The sequence below is a fragment of the Heterocephalus glaber genome, unplaced genomic scaffold (assembly GCF_053883595.1).
Source record: "Heterocephalus glaber isolate CG9 unplaced genomic scaffold, H.glaber_assembly_v1.0 deba00001442, whole genome shotgun sequence".
Lineage (NCBI taxonomy): Eukaryota > Metazoa > Chordata > Mammalia > Rodentia > Bathyergidae > Heterocephalus > Heterocephalus glaber.
The window spans coordinates 35108438-35127677 of record NW_028258296.1 but is presented as its reverse complement, the minus strand read 5'-3'; the positions used below and the strand labels follow the sequence as shown (position 1 = coordinate 35127677).

Below are 19240 nucleotides of genomic sequence, written 5' to 3'. Positions count from 1 at the left end.
TGGTAGGCGGCAGAACCACTGAGCTAAATCCCCAGCCCCTTGTTTGTTTGTTTTGAGACAGGGTCATGCTACGTAATTCAAGCTGGCCTTGAACTCACTATGTACCCCAGGCTGGCCTTGAACTTGGGGTGATCTTCCTGCCTCAGCCTTGCAGGGCTGGGATTACAAGTGTGCTCCACTATGCCCAAATTTTAATGTGTCATTAAACACAGATAAACTTACTTTTAATAAATTAAAAGGATAAAACCAGAAATCAAATATTTAACACATAAAGTAACACAATATAACATTAATTATATATGTAGAAAGATTCTACCTTAAGGACAGTAAATAAATCTGAATATGAACTAATTACCCAAATGATACCTAAATATGTTTATTAATCTATATTCTACACTCAAAATGTATTACTAAATTTTCCATTAATTTAAAACAACTTATAGTGTCAAACTTCGTACATAATATATACAATTTTTATCAAAAATTAATTTTAAAAAGTGTTACATTTTCATAGAAACAGCTTTTGCAGATGAAAACAAGGACTATACATGCTAAATAATGTGAACTGTGAGACTGAACAACAGTTACTCCATTTTGTACTAGGGCCCCAACTTGTCTGCTTCTGTTACGGATCACCAGGTAGACATCGAGTTCCAGGGATGTGCTTGTTGTTGTGCCAGGAAGGTCTGTTGTGTGCGTAGTGTTCGGTCATGCTTGCCCAACTCCATATCTGAATAATGTTATCTTAAGGACAATCTGTAAAAGGTCTGTTTTATCTCTCCTCTCCGCTTTTGTATTTCTCCTTGCCAACTTCCCCTGCGACCCCCTATAAAAACAGCCTCGGACTCTGAGCCAGTTGCCTCTCTAAGCTACTTTGCTTTGGGAATGCCGTCTGGCCAGACTAATAAAGATCTGTTTCACTTTCCAACTTGTCCAGTGTGTTCCTTCCCGGGTGTTCTTCGCTGCAGTCAGCTCCTCGGAGCGTTTGGTAAGGCCCTCGGTCTTACATGAACATTAGCTGCAACATTTATTATGCATGAGGCAAAACAGGACTAATGGAAAAAAATCTAAAATTTTACTTTTAGTTTGAGTTTGGTGCCCCTTCTCTCCCATGCTGGGGATTCAACCTAGGGCTTTGCTCATGCTAGGAAAGTACTATATTCTACTTAACTGCTGCCTGTTTATTGAATGACATTATCTCCCCAGTAGAAAATAAGACCCATGATGACAGAAACTTTATCGGCCTTGTTTGTCATGTACATCTATTCACTGAAAATCATAACTGGTATATTATATATCCTTATAAATATTTGTTGAATGAATAAAAGACTAATGCTAAAATGTAAATTCAGAAGTAAAAGAACGGCTAAAAAATTTTTGGCACTGCTAACTGTACTTCACAACTTAGATTTCTGCTAATTTGGGCCTTCCTTTTCTAGGGAATTAGACATTAGTTTCTTCTATTAAGAAAGATCATAACTAAGGGCAACACTCAACTTTTTTCTATGTTATTTCCAATATATCAGTACAAAATTTCCCCAAACAAACATATATGGTTGATAGTTGGTAACTTTGATGAGGACTATGATAATGACAATACCTAACACATCTGTAATATTCTGTACAGACTTCCTAGCACTTTAGCCAGTTTAACTTCTTATATGTAATATGTGTATAGACAGATTTGAAGGTGAGTTTGAACTGGTATGTCCTAAAATAAACACAGTCTGGGGGCTGGGGATTTAGGTCAGTGACACCATGCCTGCCTTGAAAACTGAAGGTCCTGAGTTCGATCCCTGGTACTAGGGGGAAAAAAAATATATGTACACAGTCTGTCTTTGTTGAAAAGTAAAAGCTATAAAATCTCTAGCACTAGGCCAGGGATTTAGCTCAGTGGTGCTATGCCTGCCCCGCAAGCCCAAGGTCCTGAGTTCAATCCCCAGTACCAAAAAACAAAAAAAAACTCTAGCACTGATATAGAGAAATGTTTATATTAACTTTTTTTTAAAATTAATTTTATTGGTACGTTTTAGGTATACAATATAATGACATTCATCATTGGAAATTTGCACCTTTACATAATCTCTCTTGGTTCTTATTTTTCCCCCATTCCCCTGCCCTCCTTTCAACCCCTCCATCCCTCCCTATTTACAAAGACTTTGTTTCCATTTTTTCATTTTCTCATATTAATTCCATTCCCTTCTTTCCTTTCCCCCACCCTCCCACTTCTCCTTCCTTCCCCTTTGCTCCTTTCCTTCCTATTTCACATTATATTAACTTTTTTGACCTCTCAAACTATACATCCTGTAGATCACATATATTTAGAGTGATTTCTTTTTGTTTTTGTTTCTTTTTTGAGTCAGGATCTCACTACGTAGTTAAAGCTGGCCTTGAACTCACTATGTTGCCCAGGCTGGCTTCAAACTCACAGTGATCCTCCTGTCTCAGTTTCCCAAGTGCTGAGATTACAAATATGTGCTGCCATGCCCAGCATCTGGAGTGATTTTTACTTTGTCAATTATTACAAAGGTTCAAAATTAAGAAAAATTTCCAATATCATCATCAAAAAGAAAAAAAACCCCACAAAAAACGAATCCCTTCTATCTTAAAATAAATCCCTAAAACACTTATCTGTAAATCTCAGTATAGTCCTATTTTTTGCCAGTGTTAGGCAAAACACTCTCTTGGGATACTAGAACCAAATACCAAAACATCTATTTATATTTACTTATTGTACCTGGTATACACATGTAGCAAATACTATAACTTATGTTAGTATATGATTTATAAATAAATGCATATATTCTGGGGGTGTTTAACAGCAGTGTATAACCAAAAAGATTAAGATAACTTTTATGTAATAGGCTTCTAAAAAGTAGACTCTAAAACCCAAATTTGTCATATCTATGTTTTTTCCCATAACGGATCAGTTCAATTTCATGACCACTGCATAGATTCACAGGGGAATAATTGGAACTACAAGGAAATCATTCAAATGAAAATGTGAAACACAATTATAAAATTAAAAGAGTTTTGATTTTATTCCTTTTTTCTTAGTTTTAAATTTTTTTGCAGAGTTGAGGATTAAACCTAGGACCTCAAGCATACACTGTAAGTATTCTACCAGTGAGTTAAATTCCCAGACCTAAAACCAAGTTTTATGTATTTTTATGACCATTCTAAGTGAAAAGGTAATTTTTATTTTAGTTGTTGAGTACTATGAAATTGTTCACCTGATGTAAGCACATGTAAATTTAAGGAAATTTAAATTTAACAGAGGGAGCCACACAGACAATATTATTTTTCCTATAATTTTTATATACTAGTTTAGAGCATTTTCAACTTCAGTGGCCTCAAATACTAAGTGCTTTTTAGAAATGTAGTGGAAATTTATATTAAAAAAAGAAAAATTAAAAAGAAGAAAAAGTCTGTTCTTTAGCCTATTTTGCTTACTTGATTAATGTTTTAAATCTACTTGCAGGAAAGGATGCCAATAAATTTGGCTGAAAAGATCTGACAGCAATTAGATATATAATAGAAAATTATTTAAATGATCTTGTAGTAATTGCAAAGTGTTTTTTTTTTTTTAAAAAAAACTGGGTAAGAAATATAGGGAAAAGTAGTAAACTACATCTGGTTTCAAAAAATATGAAATGTCAGCAGTTGGAAAAAACATATCTACAGAAGAAAAGAATAACCAATCAAAATAGAAAACACACATAAATGCCTGGTACACAGCTATAATTAAATAGTAAGTATGGTTATTATTTTTATAAGTATCTATGAAATTTACTAAGCAATGATATAAAATGTTGATAACATCATGAATTAAAAAATCAGTTTCCCATAAGTATTCCTTTATGAATATTATTGATTCACACATTATAACCTTCTACAAAATCCCTCACCTGCAGCCAGAGAAGCACAGCACTGTTCCTTTTCTTTTGTGATCTCGTTTAGCCTATATGGTACATCCAGAAGTGAAGGTGAAAGACGTGGTAGACAAGGGAATTTTCCTACTCCACACATTTGGACTGAACCCAATGAAAGGTGTTTCACAAATGTTGAACCATTTTGAACAAAGCTATAACAAAAGTGATAGAATTAAAAACATTATTGTAGAGGGCTAGGGATTTAGCTCAGTGGTGCCGTCGCCTGCCTCACAAGTACAAGGTCCCGAGTTTGATGCCCAGTACCAAAAAAAAATTATTGTAGAGATACAAAATTTTTTAGCAGTTTTAATTTTGAGTTTTCCCCTTCAAATGATTTTTCTACACAAAAGTGTAAAAAAGGCAACATAGTTTAAAAATAAACGTCGAATTTGACTAGATTTCAAAACTGCTTTCATGTCAACCATTATTTCAGTTAGCTTTAAGCCTAAGGCTTGTTATAAAACAAAAGGTAGGGTTGAAGTTTTATTTTTTCTGAAATGATGCCCAAATCAATTTAGTGGTTCTCACAGGTACATTTCAATCTGTGGTTTCATTTTAGGAAATTTCATCATAAAAGGAAAATTTGATTAATTAAAATAGTAAAATAAAATTTCTTTTTAAATGATGAAAATAAAAATCTCATGGGAGACTGAGGCAGAAGGATTGCTGCAAGTTCGAGGCCAGCATGGGCTACAGAGTGAGTTCAAGGCCAGAATGAACTACATATCAAGACTCTGTCTCAAAAAAAACAAAAACAAAACCAAAAAACCCCCAAAAAGGAAAGAAAAAAATTACGTATGTATATTATAAAATTTGTACCAATTAACGTTAACAAGTCAGTGACTAAATAGGAACAGTGATACAAAACAACTGATTCTTCCCAGAACATGTTTTATTTAGTTTTATAGAACTTATTTTTCCCCTCACTTTTTGAGACAGTCTTGTCATATAGGCCAGAGTACTTCAATTGTATTATGTAGCCCAAGCTGGTTTCAAACTTGCTGTGTAGCCGAGAACGAGAGATCTTCCTGCTTCAGCCCCCCAGGATTACAGGTATGTACTATATGCCCAGCTTTGCAGCAGATTTTTAATATGTAAGTTTGTTCTTGTGTGTTTCAAACTAGAGTATACTAATAAATCTACTTAAAAACTTTTTCAGTGTATGCCTATAACAATTCCTCATATTCTGGTCTTTTAAGAGTATATATAAAATAACTCTGTATTAATTTTCTATATAAACATGCCTATTTACTCAAGCTTTTTTGGATATACCTTGACATGTGCTTCCATGCTATATCCAGAAGAGTGGTGTACACACCAATTAATATAGCATCAAAATAACATGGGATAAGATAACGTGGAATCTGCTTCAGGTAGAAGAACATAGCCTGCAACCATATGCCAACCTGTTACAAAAATAATTTAAAAAGTTAATTTGGTGTGTTTACAGTCTAGGGATATTTTAAGGTATAATTTAAGAGGTAAGTCTAAACATATAACTTTACTATCTGGTAATTTATTAACAAAATTTCTACTTATTAGAACCGAAAGATGATGTAGGGAAGAAAATGGTTCAAAAACACACAAATATTACACATAACATGGTAATATAATTCTTTCTGTGGCCTTGATTACTTATTTGGGTTAGAATATAGCTTTACTTACTTCAGCAATAGTTCCTGATCGTGAAATAAGCCGGCCACTGACATAGTCAATCATCCAATCTCCAGATCTCAAATTATCACAAAAAGGATGTCCCAAGTCATTCTTTGGTCTTATTTCTGCCAATATGGACATTAATCCTGAAAATTCAATGACATAGCATGCTACATTATTGGCAGAATCGATGTTCCTATGACCAATGCTGTGACAGAGTCAGGCACAAAGGTCTCCTAGTCCACAATGACAGCTGTCAGTGTTGGATATAAGTGTGGAAGTACTGGCTTGAGCCAGGACACAAAGACATCCTGGTAAGACTCTGCCAAAGGGTCAGAACTTCTGGAACTGGTTTTATTTTTACTTATTTGCATTTTTTTAGACCTTTTCTTCTTGTTTCACATTATCTATTATATATTTTGATTCTTACACTTTGAGTTTCTCACACCAGAAAAACTATTCAGTATTTACACATGTGTGTCCTATTTATTTCACTTAAAGAGTATGGCCTCAATGTGCATCCATTTAGCTATAAATGACTCTAGTGTCTCATTCTTTATGGCTAAGTAGTACTCTATTTTATTAAAAAAACCACACCTTCTTTATCCAGTCTCCAGTTGATGGGCAAGTGGGCCGTTTCCAAGCTTTAGCTATTACGAACTGTGCCCCTATACTTATTTGCATTTTAATGTTATAATATATTCAAAGGCAGCTGGTGCAGCTTTTTTGCCTTAAGGTATCAAGAAGAAAAAATACTTATTCGCCTGTATCTTTTCATGTTAAAAAGTGGTAGATTCATTAATATTCAAGCAAGCCTTAAGCAAATCACACAAATAGTTTCAGAGAAAGCAAGAATTTGTATGGTGATGCCCAACTTTATAAAACAAAAACTACTGGACATAAATGGTCAGACACTAATACAATCATAGCAAGAGACCTCAACACCCTACTGTCACAATTAGTTCAATCAGACAAAAAAATTAACAAAGAAATATCAGAGTTAAACCATAGCACTGAACAAATGGATTTAACAGATATCTGAAGAACATTTCATTAAACAACAACAGAATACACATTTTTCTCAGTAGCATAAGGAACTTATTCCAAAAAAACCCATATATTAGGCCATGAAGCATGCCTAAAGAAATACAAAAGAATTTAAATAATCCCCTGCATAATATTAAGTCACAGTAGAATGAAGCTAGAAATCAACAGCAAAGAAACCACAGAATTTATACACCCAAACATGGAGAATAAACAATACATTACCGCATAATCAAAATCACATAAGAAATCAGGGAGGAAATAAAAAAGTTTTTAGAATCAAATGACAATGGAAGCACAACATGTCAAAATGTATAGGACACAATGAATGCAGTATTAAGAGGGAAGTTTATAGCTGTGAATATATATATTAAAGGAAGTGAGCAATCCCAAATAACCTAATGATGCTTCTCAAGTTCCTAAAAAATAAGAAAATTCAAACTTTACATTAATAGAAGGAAATACATTATAAAGACCCAAGTAGAAATTAATGAAATTGAGACTAAAAAAAAAATACAAAAATCAATGAGTAACAGTTGGTTTGTTTAAAGGATAAACAAGATTGATAAACCCTAGGCCTAACTTACCAAAAAAAAAAAAAAGGAAAGAAAAAACTTCAATCAATGGAATTAGAAATACAAAAGGCAGAATAAAGACTGATACCACCAAAATCCAGAGGATTATAAGGAACTACTGGAGAAACTAATATTAAAGTAAACTGGAAAACCTAGAAGAAATTACTAGACATATATGAATTACCAAAACTAAACCAAGAAGATAGAAATACTCTAATAACCACCCTGCAGCTGGGGGTGGGGGTGGGAGTACCTGCATGCAGGAGAGGGCGGGTGGGAAGGACTGCCAGGAGAGATCCCTAGGCAAGGCTCTCAGACCTGCCCCTTCCCTGGCCCTTGTGCTCACCAGGCCACCTGGCCCAGCCATGATCATGGGGATTCTCATCTTCAACAGTCTCGGCAAGCTGCGGCTCTCTAAGTTCTACCAGCCCTACAGTGAAGATACACAACAGCAAATCATCAGGGAGACTTTCCCTTTGGTATGTAAGAGAGATGAAAAGTTTGTAATTTCCTAGAAGGAGGATTATTAATTGGAGGATCTGACAACAAACTGATTTAAAGACATTATGCAACACTATATTTTGTCTTCTGTGTGAATTCTTCAGAAAGAGAACCTGGCTTTTTTTTTTTTGTACCGGAGATCGTCGAACTCAGGACCTTGTACTTGAGAGGCAGGTGTGGTGCCACTGATCTAAATCTCCGGCCCTAAACCTGGCATTTTAGATTTAATTCAACTGGAAACATTAGACAAATGTTTTGAAATTGTCTGTGAGCTGGATTTAATTTTCCATGTAGACAAGATTCAAAATATTCTTGAAGAAATGGTGATGAGTGGGATGGTACTGGAGACCAACATAAATGAAATTGCTACACAAATTGATGCACAAAGTAAACTGGAGAAATCTGAGGCTGGCTTAGCAGGAGCTCCAGCCTGTGCTGTATCAGCTGTAAAGAATATGAATTTTCCTGAAATCCCAAGAAATATTAACACTGGTGACATCAGTATAAAAGTGCCAAACCTGTCCTCTTTTAAATAAAATATTAAAAAGGCCACTCCCAGGTAAAATGCAGGGGGAAAAGTCTAAGTTTACCATACAGTTTTTTTTTAACCAAAAATAGAGGACAGTCTTAACTTTTGCTCTTGGATTTAAGTCAAGATACTGAATAGAAGTTGTGTAAAAATCAGTATGAAAGTTCAATGTTGCTTTTCTTGCTCAGTGATTTAAAGAAATTGTATGGTTCCAGTGTGATTTTTTTTTTCTTTTATAAACTGCATTCCTATGCCCATCTAAGGCATGGCTTTATGTATTGGCTATTACAGTATTTCAAGAGTGAGGTATTTCTTTAATTATGTACAACCCAATGGGCTGGGATTTAGCTCAGTGGTTCCACCGCCTGCCTTGCAAGCACAAGATCCTGAGTTCAATCTCTGGTACCAAAAAAAAAAAATTATGTACAACCCAAAATGTTGGTGTTTCGTATGGATCACAAGTGCAACATTCCTTAATTCTTTCTGCTATTTGTTACAACTGTTAAAGAACCAAGTATGTATTATATGAAAACATTATGACCTTTTCCTTTTAGTTTAAATAAACTCAAAGGTAACTGGATTTCTAAAGTGCACACACATACACACACAAAAAACCCCCACAAAACTCTGAACAGATGAATAACAGACAACAAAATATAGCCAGTAATAAAAACTCTACCGACAAAGAAAAGCCCAGGAAATGATGGATTCACTGTAGAATTCTAGCAGAACTTCATTGAAGATCTAATGCCAATACACCTCAAACTCTTCAAGGGAAGGAACATGTACTACCAAACTCATTTCTGGAAGCTAGCATTACCCTGATACCAAAAGTGGACAGGGACTTAACAAAAAAAGATAACTCTAGGCAATCTCCTTAATGAACTCACATGCAAAATTCCTCAACAAGATACTGGCAAGCAGAATGGAACAAATCATCAAAAAGATCATACATCATGACCAAGTTGGCTTCATCCCAGGGATACAAGGATGGTTCAACACACACAAATCAATAAATGTAATCTATCACATAAACAGAATCAAGGACAAAGACCACATCATCATCATCTCCATAGATGCAGAAAAAGCCTTCTCCAAAATCGAACATTGATTCATGATAAAAACCCTGAAGAACACAGGTATAGAAGGGTATTATCTCAACTTGATCAAAGCCACTTACAACAAATCTACTGAGAATATCATATTAAATGGGGGGAAGCTCAAAGCTTTCCCTCTAAAATCAGGACTGAGACAAGGAAATCCACTATCACCACTCCTATTTAAACAGTCCTCAAATAATTAGCCAGAGAAATCAGGCAAGAGAAAGAAATAAAAGAGATATGTATACGAAAGGAAGAAATCAAATTATCATCATTTGCAGGTGATACAATCCTCTACATAAAAGACCCTTGAATTCATAACCAAATTCAGTGGTGTAGCAGGATACAAAATCAACATGTAGAAATCAAAAGTGTTCTTGTACACCCCAATAATGAACTCGCTGAGCAAGAAATTAGAAAAAACAATATCATTCACAATAGCATTGAGAAGTCAAATACTCAGGAATTAACCCACCAAAGAAGTGAAAAACCTCTACAAAAAAACTACAGTACTCTGAAAAACAGAGTACATCAGAAGACATTGAAGAGGACATCAGAACATTGAAAGATATCACCTGTTCCTGAATAGGCAAAATCAGTATTTTTAAAAGGGCCATATTTCTGAAACTAATATACAGATTAGTGCAATTCCAATCAAAATACCAACAGCATTCCTCACAGAACTAGAGAAAACAATCCTAAAATTCATATGGATCCACAAGAGACCCACAGTATCAAAAGCAAGCCTGGGAAACAAGAGCAAAGCAAGGAGGCATCACAGTCCCATATTTTAAGAAGTTGTATTACAAAGCTACAGTGATTAAAAAAAAAAAAAACACAACAAACCAGGGCCAGGGATTTAGCTCAGTGGTTTCACTGCCTGCTGCGCAAGCACTGGGACTGGAGTTCAATCCCTGGTACCAAAAAACAAAACAAAACAAAACAGCACAGTACTGGCAAACAAACAAACAAAAAATAAACCCAAAAATCAAACCAGAAATGTGGATCAATGCAACAGAACAGAAGATGTAGAAACAACTCCAGGCACACTCAGTTATCTTATCCTTGACAAAGGGGCCAAATACTTTTGGCAGAGAAAAGATGGCCTTTTTAACAAATGGTGCTAAGAAAACTGGCTACTCACAAGCGGAAGACTGAATCTAGACCCATATATCTCACCATGTACTAAATTAAAATCAAAATGGATCAAAGATCTAAATGTCAAAGCAGAAACACGTAATGTGCTAGAAGATAAAATAGGTAAAACTTTTTTATTTTTATTGAGATAAGGTCTTGCTATACAGTTCAGGTTGGCCTTGAACTCACTACGTAGCCCAGGCTGGCCTCAAACTTGTATAAATCCTCCTGCCTCAGCCTCTTGAGTACTGGGATCCAGTTATGTGCCACCTTCCCCCACAAAATAGATGAAACTCTTTTTTTTGGTACCAGGGATTGAACTCAGGACCCTGAGTTTGCAAGGCAGGCAGAGGAACCACTGAACTAAATCTTCAGCCCTGATAAAACTCTTGAAGACATAGAGGTAGGCAAGGATTTCTTGACTAGAACTCCAATTGCACAAGAAATAAAATCAAGAATCAACAAATGGGATTATATCAAATTAAAAAGCTCTGCACAGCAAAAGAAACAACCAAGAGAGTAAAGAGACAGCCTACATATGTAAAAAAATTTTGACAGCTACTAATCAAAGGACTAATATCTAGAATACATAAAAAGCTAAAAAAAAACCCTGATTCCCAAAATAAAAGACTGAGGCAAAAAAATGGCCAGCTGAAATGAATATATATTTCTGAGAATAAGTACAAATGACTAATAAATACATGAAAAAATGTTTAACATCTCTGGCCATTAGAGAAATGCAAATTAAAACAATAATGAGATTAAATCTTACTCCAGAAATAATAGCTATCATCGAGAAGTCAAATAATGACAAATGCTGGGGAAACTGTGGGGAAAGAAAGGAACCCTTCTATATTATTAGTGGGAATACTCTATAAACTAGAAGAACTATTAAGGAAATTAGTATGGAGATTCCTCAAAAAACTAAAAATAGAAATCCCATTCAACTCAGCTATTCTCCTTTCAGGTATTTTCCCAAAAGAGTTAAAGGCATCTTATAACAATGATGTATGCACACGCACATTTACAGTAGTGTAATTTATAATAACTAAATCTTGGAAGCAGCTTCTATGTCCATCAACAGATGAATGGATAAAGAAAGTGTGGCATGTTTATACATTGGAGTACTATTCTGCCATAAAGAAGGATAACCCTGAGTCATTTGTAGGAAAACAGATGTACCCTGAAACCATGATCTTAAATGAAATAAATCAGATACAAAAGCTTAAATATCTCATGATTTCTCTTATTTGAGAAACCCAACATATAAATAAAAAGGAAAATAAAGATAGATAATAGGAAATAGGGAGATAGATCTTTTGCAAAAGAAGGGGACCAAAAGACAGAAGAAGAAAGTCAGGAGTGGGGAGGGGAAAAAAAAGGATTAAAATGTATTATATACATATACCAACTTCCATGAGGAATGTAATCATTATGTACTGCAAACACATACCAACAGAAACAATAACAATAAAGAAAAGGATGAGACTTAACTTTAAGACAAAGGACAAAGGGCTCACAAGTGAGGTCTTTTTAGTTAAGCAGGAGTTCAATAGCTCCAAGTAAAGTGGAGTAAGATGTTATCTACAGGAGGTAACTTCTGTACCTCTTAATTACAGTTCAAACTGCTAAGTGTGGAAAATGACAATGCTTTAGGAAAAAAAACCCACTAGAGTGCCCATAAATACAAAAAGTCTCAAAAAAAGTTTACAAGAGCTTCTTATGTGCTGGGTTTAGGAGGTATAAAAGCTAAAGAAAAAAACCACCGAAAAAAGATAAAACCGTAATTAAAAACATTGACAAAAAAAAAATCACTATATGAATTACCAAAATAACATAATATAATCTAATGGCCAAGTAAAAGGTTTGCTAAATCAAATTTCTTAGATTAAAAATCTAAGATCCTGGAGAAGCTGGTGTGGACCAGAATGGCTTGGCTGCAACCAGGTCTAGCCAGGGCCCCACCCTGACCCCAGCTCCCGGGGCCTGTAGGCTCCAGCCAAAGATTCATCTGGAAAAGAGCTGCACAGGTGACAAGCAACAGCCAGATGCCCACCATGATACCACTGGTAAGTGTGTGCACCCAGGAAAAACCTAGTGTGGACCAGAGCAGCACAGCTGCAGGCAGGTCCTGCCAGAGCTCCCCTGTGACTCCTGCCCCATGGGCCACAGGCCCCAGCCGAAGACCCACGTGAAACAGAGCTACAGAGGCACACAACCAATAGCCAGAGACCTGCCCCGATAACACTGGTAAATACATGCAGATCCCAAACCAGAAGCATGCCTAGATAACATCCCAAGTGTGAACAGGCCCCAGCCAGAACCTCTCCCGGACAACTGGACAGCACAGGGATCCAGAAGCCCACCACGCTGAACCCAGGAATTGGTGTGGTGATGAGCAGCAGAGAAAAGGCCACTTGGTGGCTTACTGAAAACTGAAGACCACTGGGTGAGCAAAAAGTTTCTTCAACAAAGGCATAGCAGGCTGCATCTGTTGAAATGAGAAGATACGTAAAGAAATCTCGAAACCAGACTTCCATATTACCTAAGGCAACCCGAAAGGGCAATGAGATGGAACAACCTGATACTCAACTACCTGGATTCCCTGAATTGGCAATGAAAGAGGATGTGGAAAAAAATGAAATCACAAATAACTTCTAAGATAACAAGAGAGATTGTGTCCATAGTGCAAGACATGATTAATAAATCTAGAGCAGACACAGAATAAAAAAAAAACAGAGGAGCTGAGGCACATGATGGAATCCCAACACAGGAAACAAATGGAATCCATAAAACAGAGTCAAATAGATTTCCAGGAGATGAAAAACTCCACTGAAAGTTTACCCAGCAGAATGAGCCAATGTGAGGACAGAATTTCAGATATAGCAGACAGGATTCTCAATTAGTGAGGAGGAAAAGAGAAATTTCTTTAAAATAGTAAGGGACCACGAGAAATCAATCCAGCAGCTGCTAAATGATGCAAAGAAGAATAACATTAGACTGATCAGAGTCAATGAAGAAACAGGAGAGAGGGCAAATAACATTAAAAAAAAAAGACTGTTAACAGAAGGAATGGCAGAAAACTTCCCAAGCAGGGGAAAAGAACTTGACATATAGATAAGTGAGGCATATAGGACTCCAATGAGCCATGATCCAAATAAATCTACACCTAGGCTATAGTTAAGATTCCAGAAACCCAACAGACGAACAAAATTCTATAAGCAGTTAAGGGAAAAGAAACAAATCACATACAAAGGAAAGCCCATCAGAATCACAGGAGACTTCTCAACACAAACCCTCAAGGCAAGAAGAGCCCGGAGTGACGTATTTCAAGCCCTAAAGGAAAACAACTTCCAACTCAGATTGATGTACCCTGCAAAACTATCTTTCAAAATTGATGGAGAAATAAGATACTTTCATGACAAAGAGCACCTGAAGAACTTCATGACTACCAAACCAGCACTCCAAAAAATTTTAAACAATATCCTAGGAAAAGAAAATGAAGATCACAACCCCAGGAAGTCCAGCAGAATGAATCCATCCGGCACGACCAAAAATTATAAAACGCAAAGGGTGAGAATCAAAAAAAAGAAAAAGTCATGACAAGGATAAGTCAGGACAGAGGATTTAGCTCAGTGGTTTCGCTGCCTGCTGTGCAAGCGCAAGGACCTGAGTTCGATCCCTAGTACCAAAAAAAAAAAAAAAAGGATAAGTCAATACATATCAGTTATAACCATCAATATTAATGGTCTCAATTCACCAATAAAAAGAAAGACTGGCAGAATGGGTCAAGAAGCAAGATCCAACAATATGCTGCATACAAGAAAAACACTTAATTCAAAAAGAAACTCACAGACTGAAAGTTAAAGGGTGGAAAACAATACTCCATGTGACAGGAACCAAAAAAAAAGCAGAAGTAGCTATCCTATTTGCAGATAAATTGGATTTCAAACCAACACTAATTGAGAGGGACAAAGAAGGACACCACATCCTTGTAAAGGGCACAATCCAAGGGGAAGAGATGACTAATCAATGTGAAAAATCAAATAAGCACTAATACAATAGTAGGGGGGGAGAACTTCAATACCCACTGTCACAAATAGATCAACTAGACAGAAAATAAACAATAAAATACTAGAACTCAATCAAACTCTTGAACAAATGAACTTAACAGATGTTTGTAGAGGGTTCGACCCCACAAAATCAGAATACACATTCTTTTCAGCTGCACATGGGTCGTTCTCTAAAATAGACCACATACTTGCTCATAGAACATGTTTAAGTAAGTGCAAAGGAACTGAAGTTATCTCGTGTATATTATCAGATCACAGAGCAATGAAATTGGAGATCAATAGCAAAAGAAATTGCAAGAATTTCATCAACACATGGAAATTTTTTTTAACACATGGAAATTAAACAACACACTTCTAAATAACCAGTGGGTCACAGAGGAAATTAAAGAAGAAATCAGACAGTTTCTATAATTAAACGACAATGGCAATACAACAAACCAGAATATCTGAAACACAAAAACCAGTTTAACAAGTGAAATTCATAGCAGTGAATACTCATACTAGGAAAACAGAGCGAGCTCAAATAAACAACCTGATGCTGAACCTCTAGAAACTTCCAGAAAAAGAAGGGCAGGACAAACTCAAAACTCATACAAGGGAGGAAATTATAAAGATCAGAGTGGAAATCAATGCAATGGAGACTAAGAGAATGATACAAAAAATTAATGAAGTAAAGAGTTGGTTCTTTGAAAGAATAAGCAAAATTGACAAAACTTTAGCCAGCCTTATCCAAAAAAAAGGAAAGAGAAGACCCAAATCCATGCAATTAGGCATGAAAGGGGTGAAATTAGAACAGACCCAACAGAAATCCAGAGGATCATATTTACCTACTTTGCGAACCTATATATCAGTAAGATGGAAAATACAGAAAAAATGGACAGATTTCTAGATATTTATGAATTACCAAAGTTGAACGAAGAAGACCTAAAAATCCTAAACAACCCAGTATCAAATCATGAAACTGAAAACATAATTAAAAACATACCAATGAAGACAATCCTGGGTCCTAATGGCTTCACTGCTGAAATCTACAAGACATTTAGAGAATTACTGCCACTACTGTTTGAACTCTTCAGTGAAATTGAAAGAGAAGTAATACTCCCAAATTCATTCCTGGAAGCAAGCATCACCTTGATCCCAAAAGCAGAGAAAGACCCAAGCGAAAAAGAGAATTACAGGCCAATCTCACTAATGAACACAGATATAAAAATCCTTAATATGAGACTGGCAAATAGAATGCAGAAGATCATTAAGAAAATCATACACCCTGACCAAATGGCATTCATTCCAGGGACGCAGGGATGGTTCAACATATACAAATCAATAAATGTAATACACTATATTAATACAGCCAAGGACAAAAACCATGTGATCATCTCAATAGATGCAGAAAAAGTGTTCGACAAAATCCAACACGCACTCATGATAAAAACCCTACAAAAAATTGAAATAGACGGTCACTACCTCAACTTGATAAAAAGTCATCTATGAAAAACCAACAGCCAATATCATACAAAAGGGTCAAAAACTGAAATCCTTCACACTAAAATCAGAAACAAGACAAGGATCTCCATTATCACCACTCCTGTTCAATATAGTTTTGGAAACATTAGCCACAGCAATCAGACAAGAGAAAGAAATAAAAGGAATAAAGATAGGAAATGAAGAAGTCAAATTGTCATTATTTGCAGATGACATGATACTCCATAGAGAAGACCCCAAGAACTCCACCAAAAGTCTTCTAGACTTAATAACCAAATTCAGTAGAGTAGCTGGATACAAGGTCAACACACAAAAATCAATAGCTTTCCTGTACGGAACAACAGACTCACTGAGAGAGGAATAGGAGAAACAACTCCCTTCACTATGTCTAAATGAAATACCTAGGAATCAACCTAACAAAAGAAATCAAAGGGGCCGGGGGGTTAAATGGTTCGGGTGCCTGCCGCGCAAGCGCAAGGTCCCAAGTTCGATCCCTGGTACCAAAAAAAAAAAAAGAAAGAAAGAAAAAATAATGAAAGAAATCAAAGATCTCTACTCTGAAAAGCACAGAAGTCTGAAAAAAGAGATCAAAGAGGATATCAGAAAATGGAAAGACACCCTTTTCTCCTGTGTAGGAAGAACCAATATAGTGAAAATGGCCACACTTCCAAAACTGCTATATAGATTCAATGCCATCCCAACTGATATTCCAACAGCATATGTCACAGAGCCTGAGAAAACAATCTAAAAATTCATTTAGAAAAAAAAAATTCATATGGAGCCAGAGGCAACAAAGACAAGGTAGGGGCATCACAATCCAGAACCTGAAACTACTTTGATACAAAGCTACTTTGATAAAAACAGCATGGTACTGGCAAACAAACAGACCCAAGGAGCAGTGGAACAGATTAGAAGACACAAAAAGAACTCCAGACACACTCAGCCCCCTCATCTTTGACAAAGGAGTCAAATACCCTCAATGGAGGAAAGATAGTCTCTTTAATAAATGGTGCTGGAAAAATTGGGTTTCAACTTGCCGAAGATTAAAACTAGACCTATGTCTCTCACAATGAACTAAAGTAAAATCGAAATGGACTAAAGATCTAAATACTAAAACAGAAACACTAAACTGGCTGGAAGAGAGGTTAAGTAGAACTCTTGGAGACACTGTCATAGGAAAAGATTTCATGAACAAAACCTGTTACACTTGAACTAGCACAAAGAATCAACAAGTGGGATTTCTTCTTATTAAAAAGCTTCTGTACAGCAAGAGAAACCAGCAACAGTGTGAAAAGACAACCCACAACATGGGATAAAATTTTTACCAGCTGTTCCTCAGACAAATGTCTTCTATCTAGAATATATAAAGAACTTTAAAAAATCAAACCTCCCAAATTTAAAGACCCAATTCAAAAATGGGCATCTGAAATGAACAGACATTTCTCAGACAAGTAAAAGCAGCAAATAAACATATGAAAAAATGTTCAACATTACTCATCATTTGAGAGATGCAAATGAAAACAAAGCTGAGATTCTACCTCATCCCAGAAAGAATGGCTGCTATCATGAAATCAACCAATAACAAATGCTAGAGGGACCGTGGGGAGAAAGGAACCCTTCTCCACTGTTGGTGGGAGTGCAGACTGGTGCAACCACGGTGGAAATCAGAAAGGAGACACCTCAAAAAAATAGGGTTAGAGGTCCCATTTGATCTAGCTATTCCCCTGCTGGGTATCTTCCCAAAAGAATTAAAAGAATCATACCACAGTGATGTATGTGCGCCCATGTTCATAGCAGCACAGTTTGTAATAGCTAAAACTTGGAAACAGCCCAGCTGCCCATCAACTGGAGACTGGATAAAGAAGGTGTGGGGTTTTTAAAAAAATAAAATGGAGTACTACTCAGCCATAAAGAAAGAGAAATTAGACATTTATAGATAAATGAATGCACAGAGGCCATACTCTTAAGTGAAATAAATAGGATACACATGTGTAAATACCAAATAGTTTTTCTGGTGTGAGAAACTGAAAGTGTAAATAAGGATCAAAATGTATAATAGATAATGTGAAATAGCAAGGAAAAGTGCAGTTGGGAAAGGGAAGTGGGAATGGTAGGGAAAGGAAAGAAGGGAATGGAATTAACATGAGAAAATGAAAAAATGGGAGGAAAGTCTTTGTAAACAGGGAGGGGTTGAAGGGAGGGGAGGGGAATGGGGAAAAAATAAGAATCAAGATATATTATGTAAAAGTACAAATCTCCAATGATGAATGTCATCATTTGTATATCTAAAATGTACCAATAAAATTAATTTAAAACAATCTAAGATCCTACAAACAAGATGGATTAAACTGAGTTAAATATTTAACTCCTATTACCCATGTTACGACTACTTTACATAATACTTTATGTTTTCTTTTATGATAAAACAAACAGAAAAAAAAGACTCCAATTAGATAAAAAAGAAGAGTGTATTATATTTCCAAGCCAGTTCCATTTGGAGACCAAAGAAGCACACTGTTTCTTGTTTTAAAATAAACCAAACTGTTGAAATATTAATTAAGGCCAAAGTATGTTGAAGAGGCATGACAAGAACCAGTAATACTAGGTAGCAATTATACTCTGGTAGTGCATACTTTGTGCCATATCCTATTTAGATGGATGAGCTCATTTGCTCCTCACAGAAATCTTGTGAATTAGACAATATTATTTCTATTTAATTGAGGCAGAAATTAGGGTACAGAGAGCTTATGTCACTCAGCAGGACAATCAATGAGTAAGCTGCAAAGTCATAATTTGAACCCAGACAGACACACTCTAAGCCCATATTCTTATTTCTATAAAGAAGAAAGCATATGACTCACAAAGAAACAAAACAAAACAATCCCCCCTCAAACCAATCTAACAATGCTTGCTCACCTTGAAGACCTGCGTATTTAAGGGATGACCAGTTTGGTATGTTATAACAACCTCCCCCATCTTCTTGTTCTTCTGATTCACATCGGTAAAGTATTTGATTTAGCTCAGCCAAAGTTAATTGAGAGGCAATACTAAGAATTAGAGAACAAGGCAACTGGTTAAAAACTAAAATTTCACTTGCTATCAATAAAAACAACAGAAAATCTGCATTAAAATCATAAAATGTCTTAGCAATGTAGGTTTTAGGAACTCAGTATTGAAATAAACATCATATATATATATATTTATATATATA

General features: G+C 35.8%; 1 protein-coding gene and 1 pseudogene across 4 annotated transcripts in view; one reads left to right on the top strand and one right to left on the bottom strand.

Annotated features, from left to right (window-relative positions):
* Agl (amylo-alpha-1,6-glucosidase and 4-alpha-glucanotransferase) overlaps nucleotides 1-19240 on the bottom strand; it is a 101805-nt gene that overhangs the window by 44214 nt on the left and 38351 nt on the right. For all 4 annotated transcript variants that reach the window (XM_004869110.4, XM_004869113.4, XM_004869111.4 and 1 more), the window contains exons 21-24: nucleotides 18946-19076; nucleotides 5598-5734; nucleotides 5205-5338; nucleotides 3909-4084 (exon numbers count right to left, since the gene is read on the bottom strand). In XM_004869110.4, coding sequence (XP_004869167.1) covers nucleotides 3909-4084; nucleotides 5205-5338; nucleotides 5598-5734; nucleotides 18946-19076 — 578 coding nt within the window. The remainder of the gene's footprint in view (nucleotides 1-3908; nucleotides 4085-5204; nucleotides 5339-5597; nucleotides 5735-18945; nucleotides 19077-19240) is intronic.
* On the top strand, nucleotides 7573-8244 carry LOC147827685 (AP-3 complex subunit sigma-1-like; annotated as a pseudogene).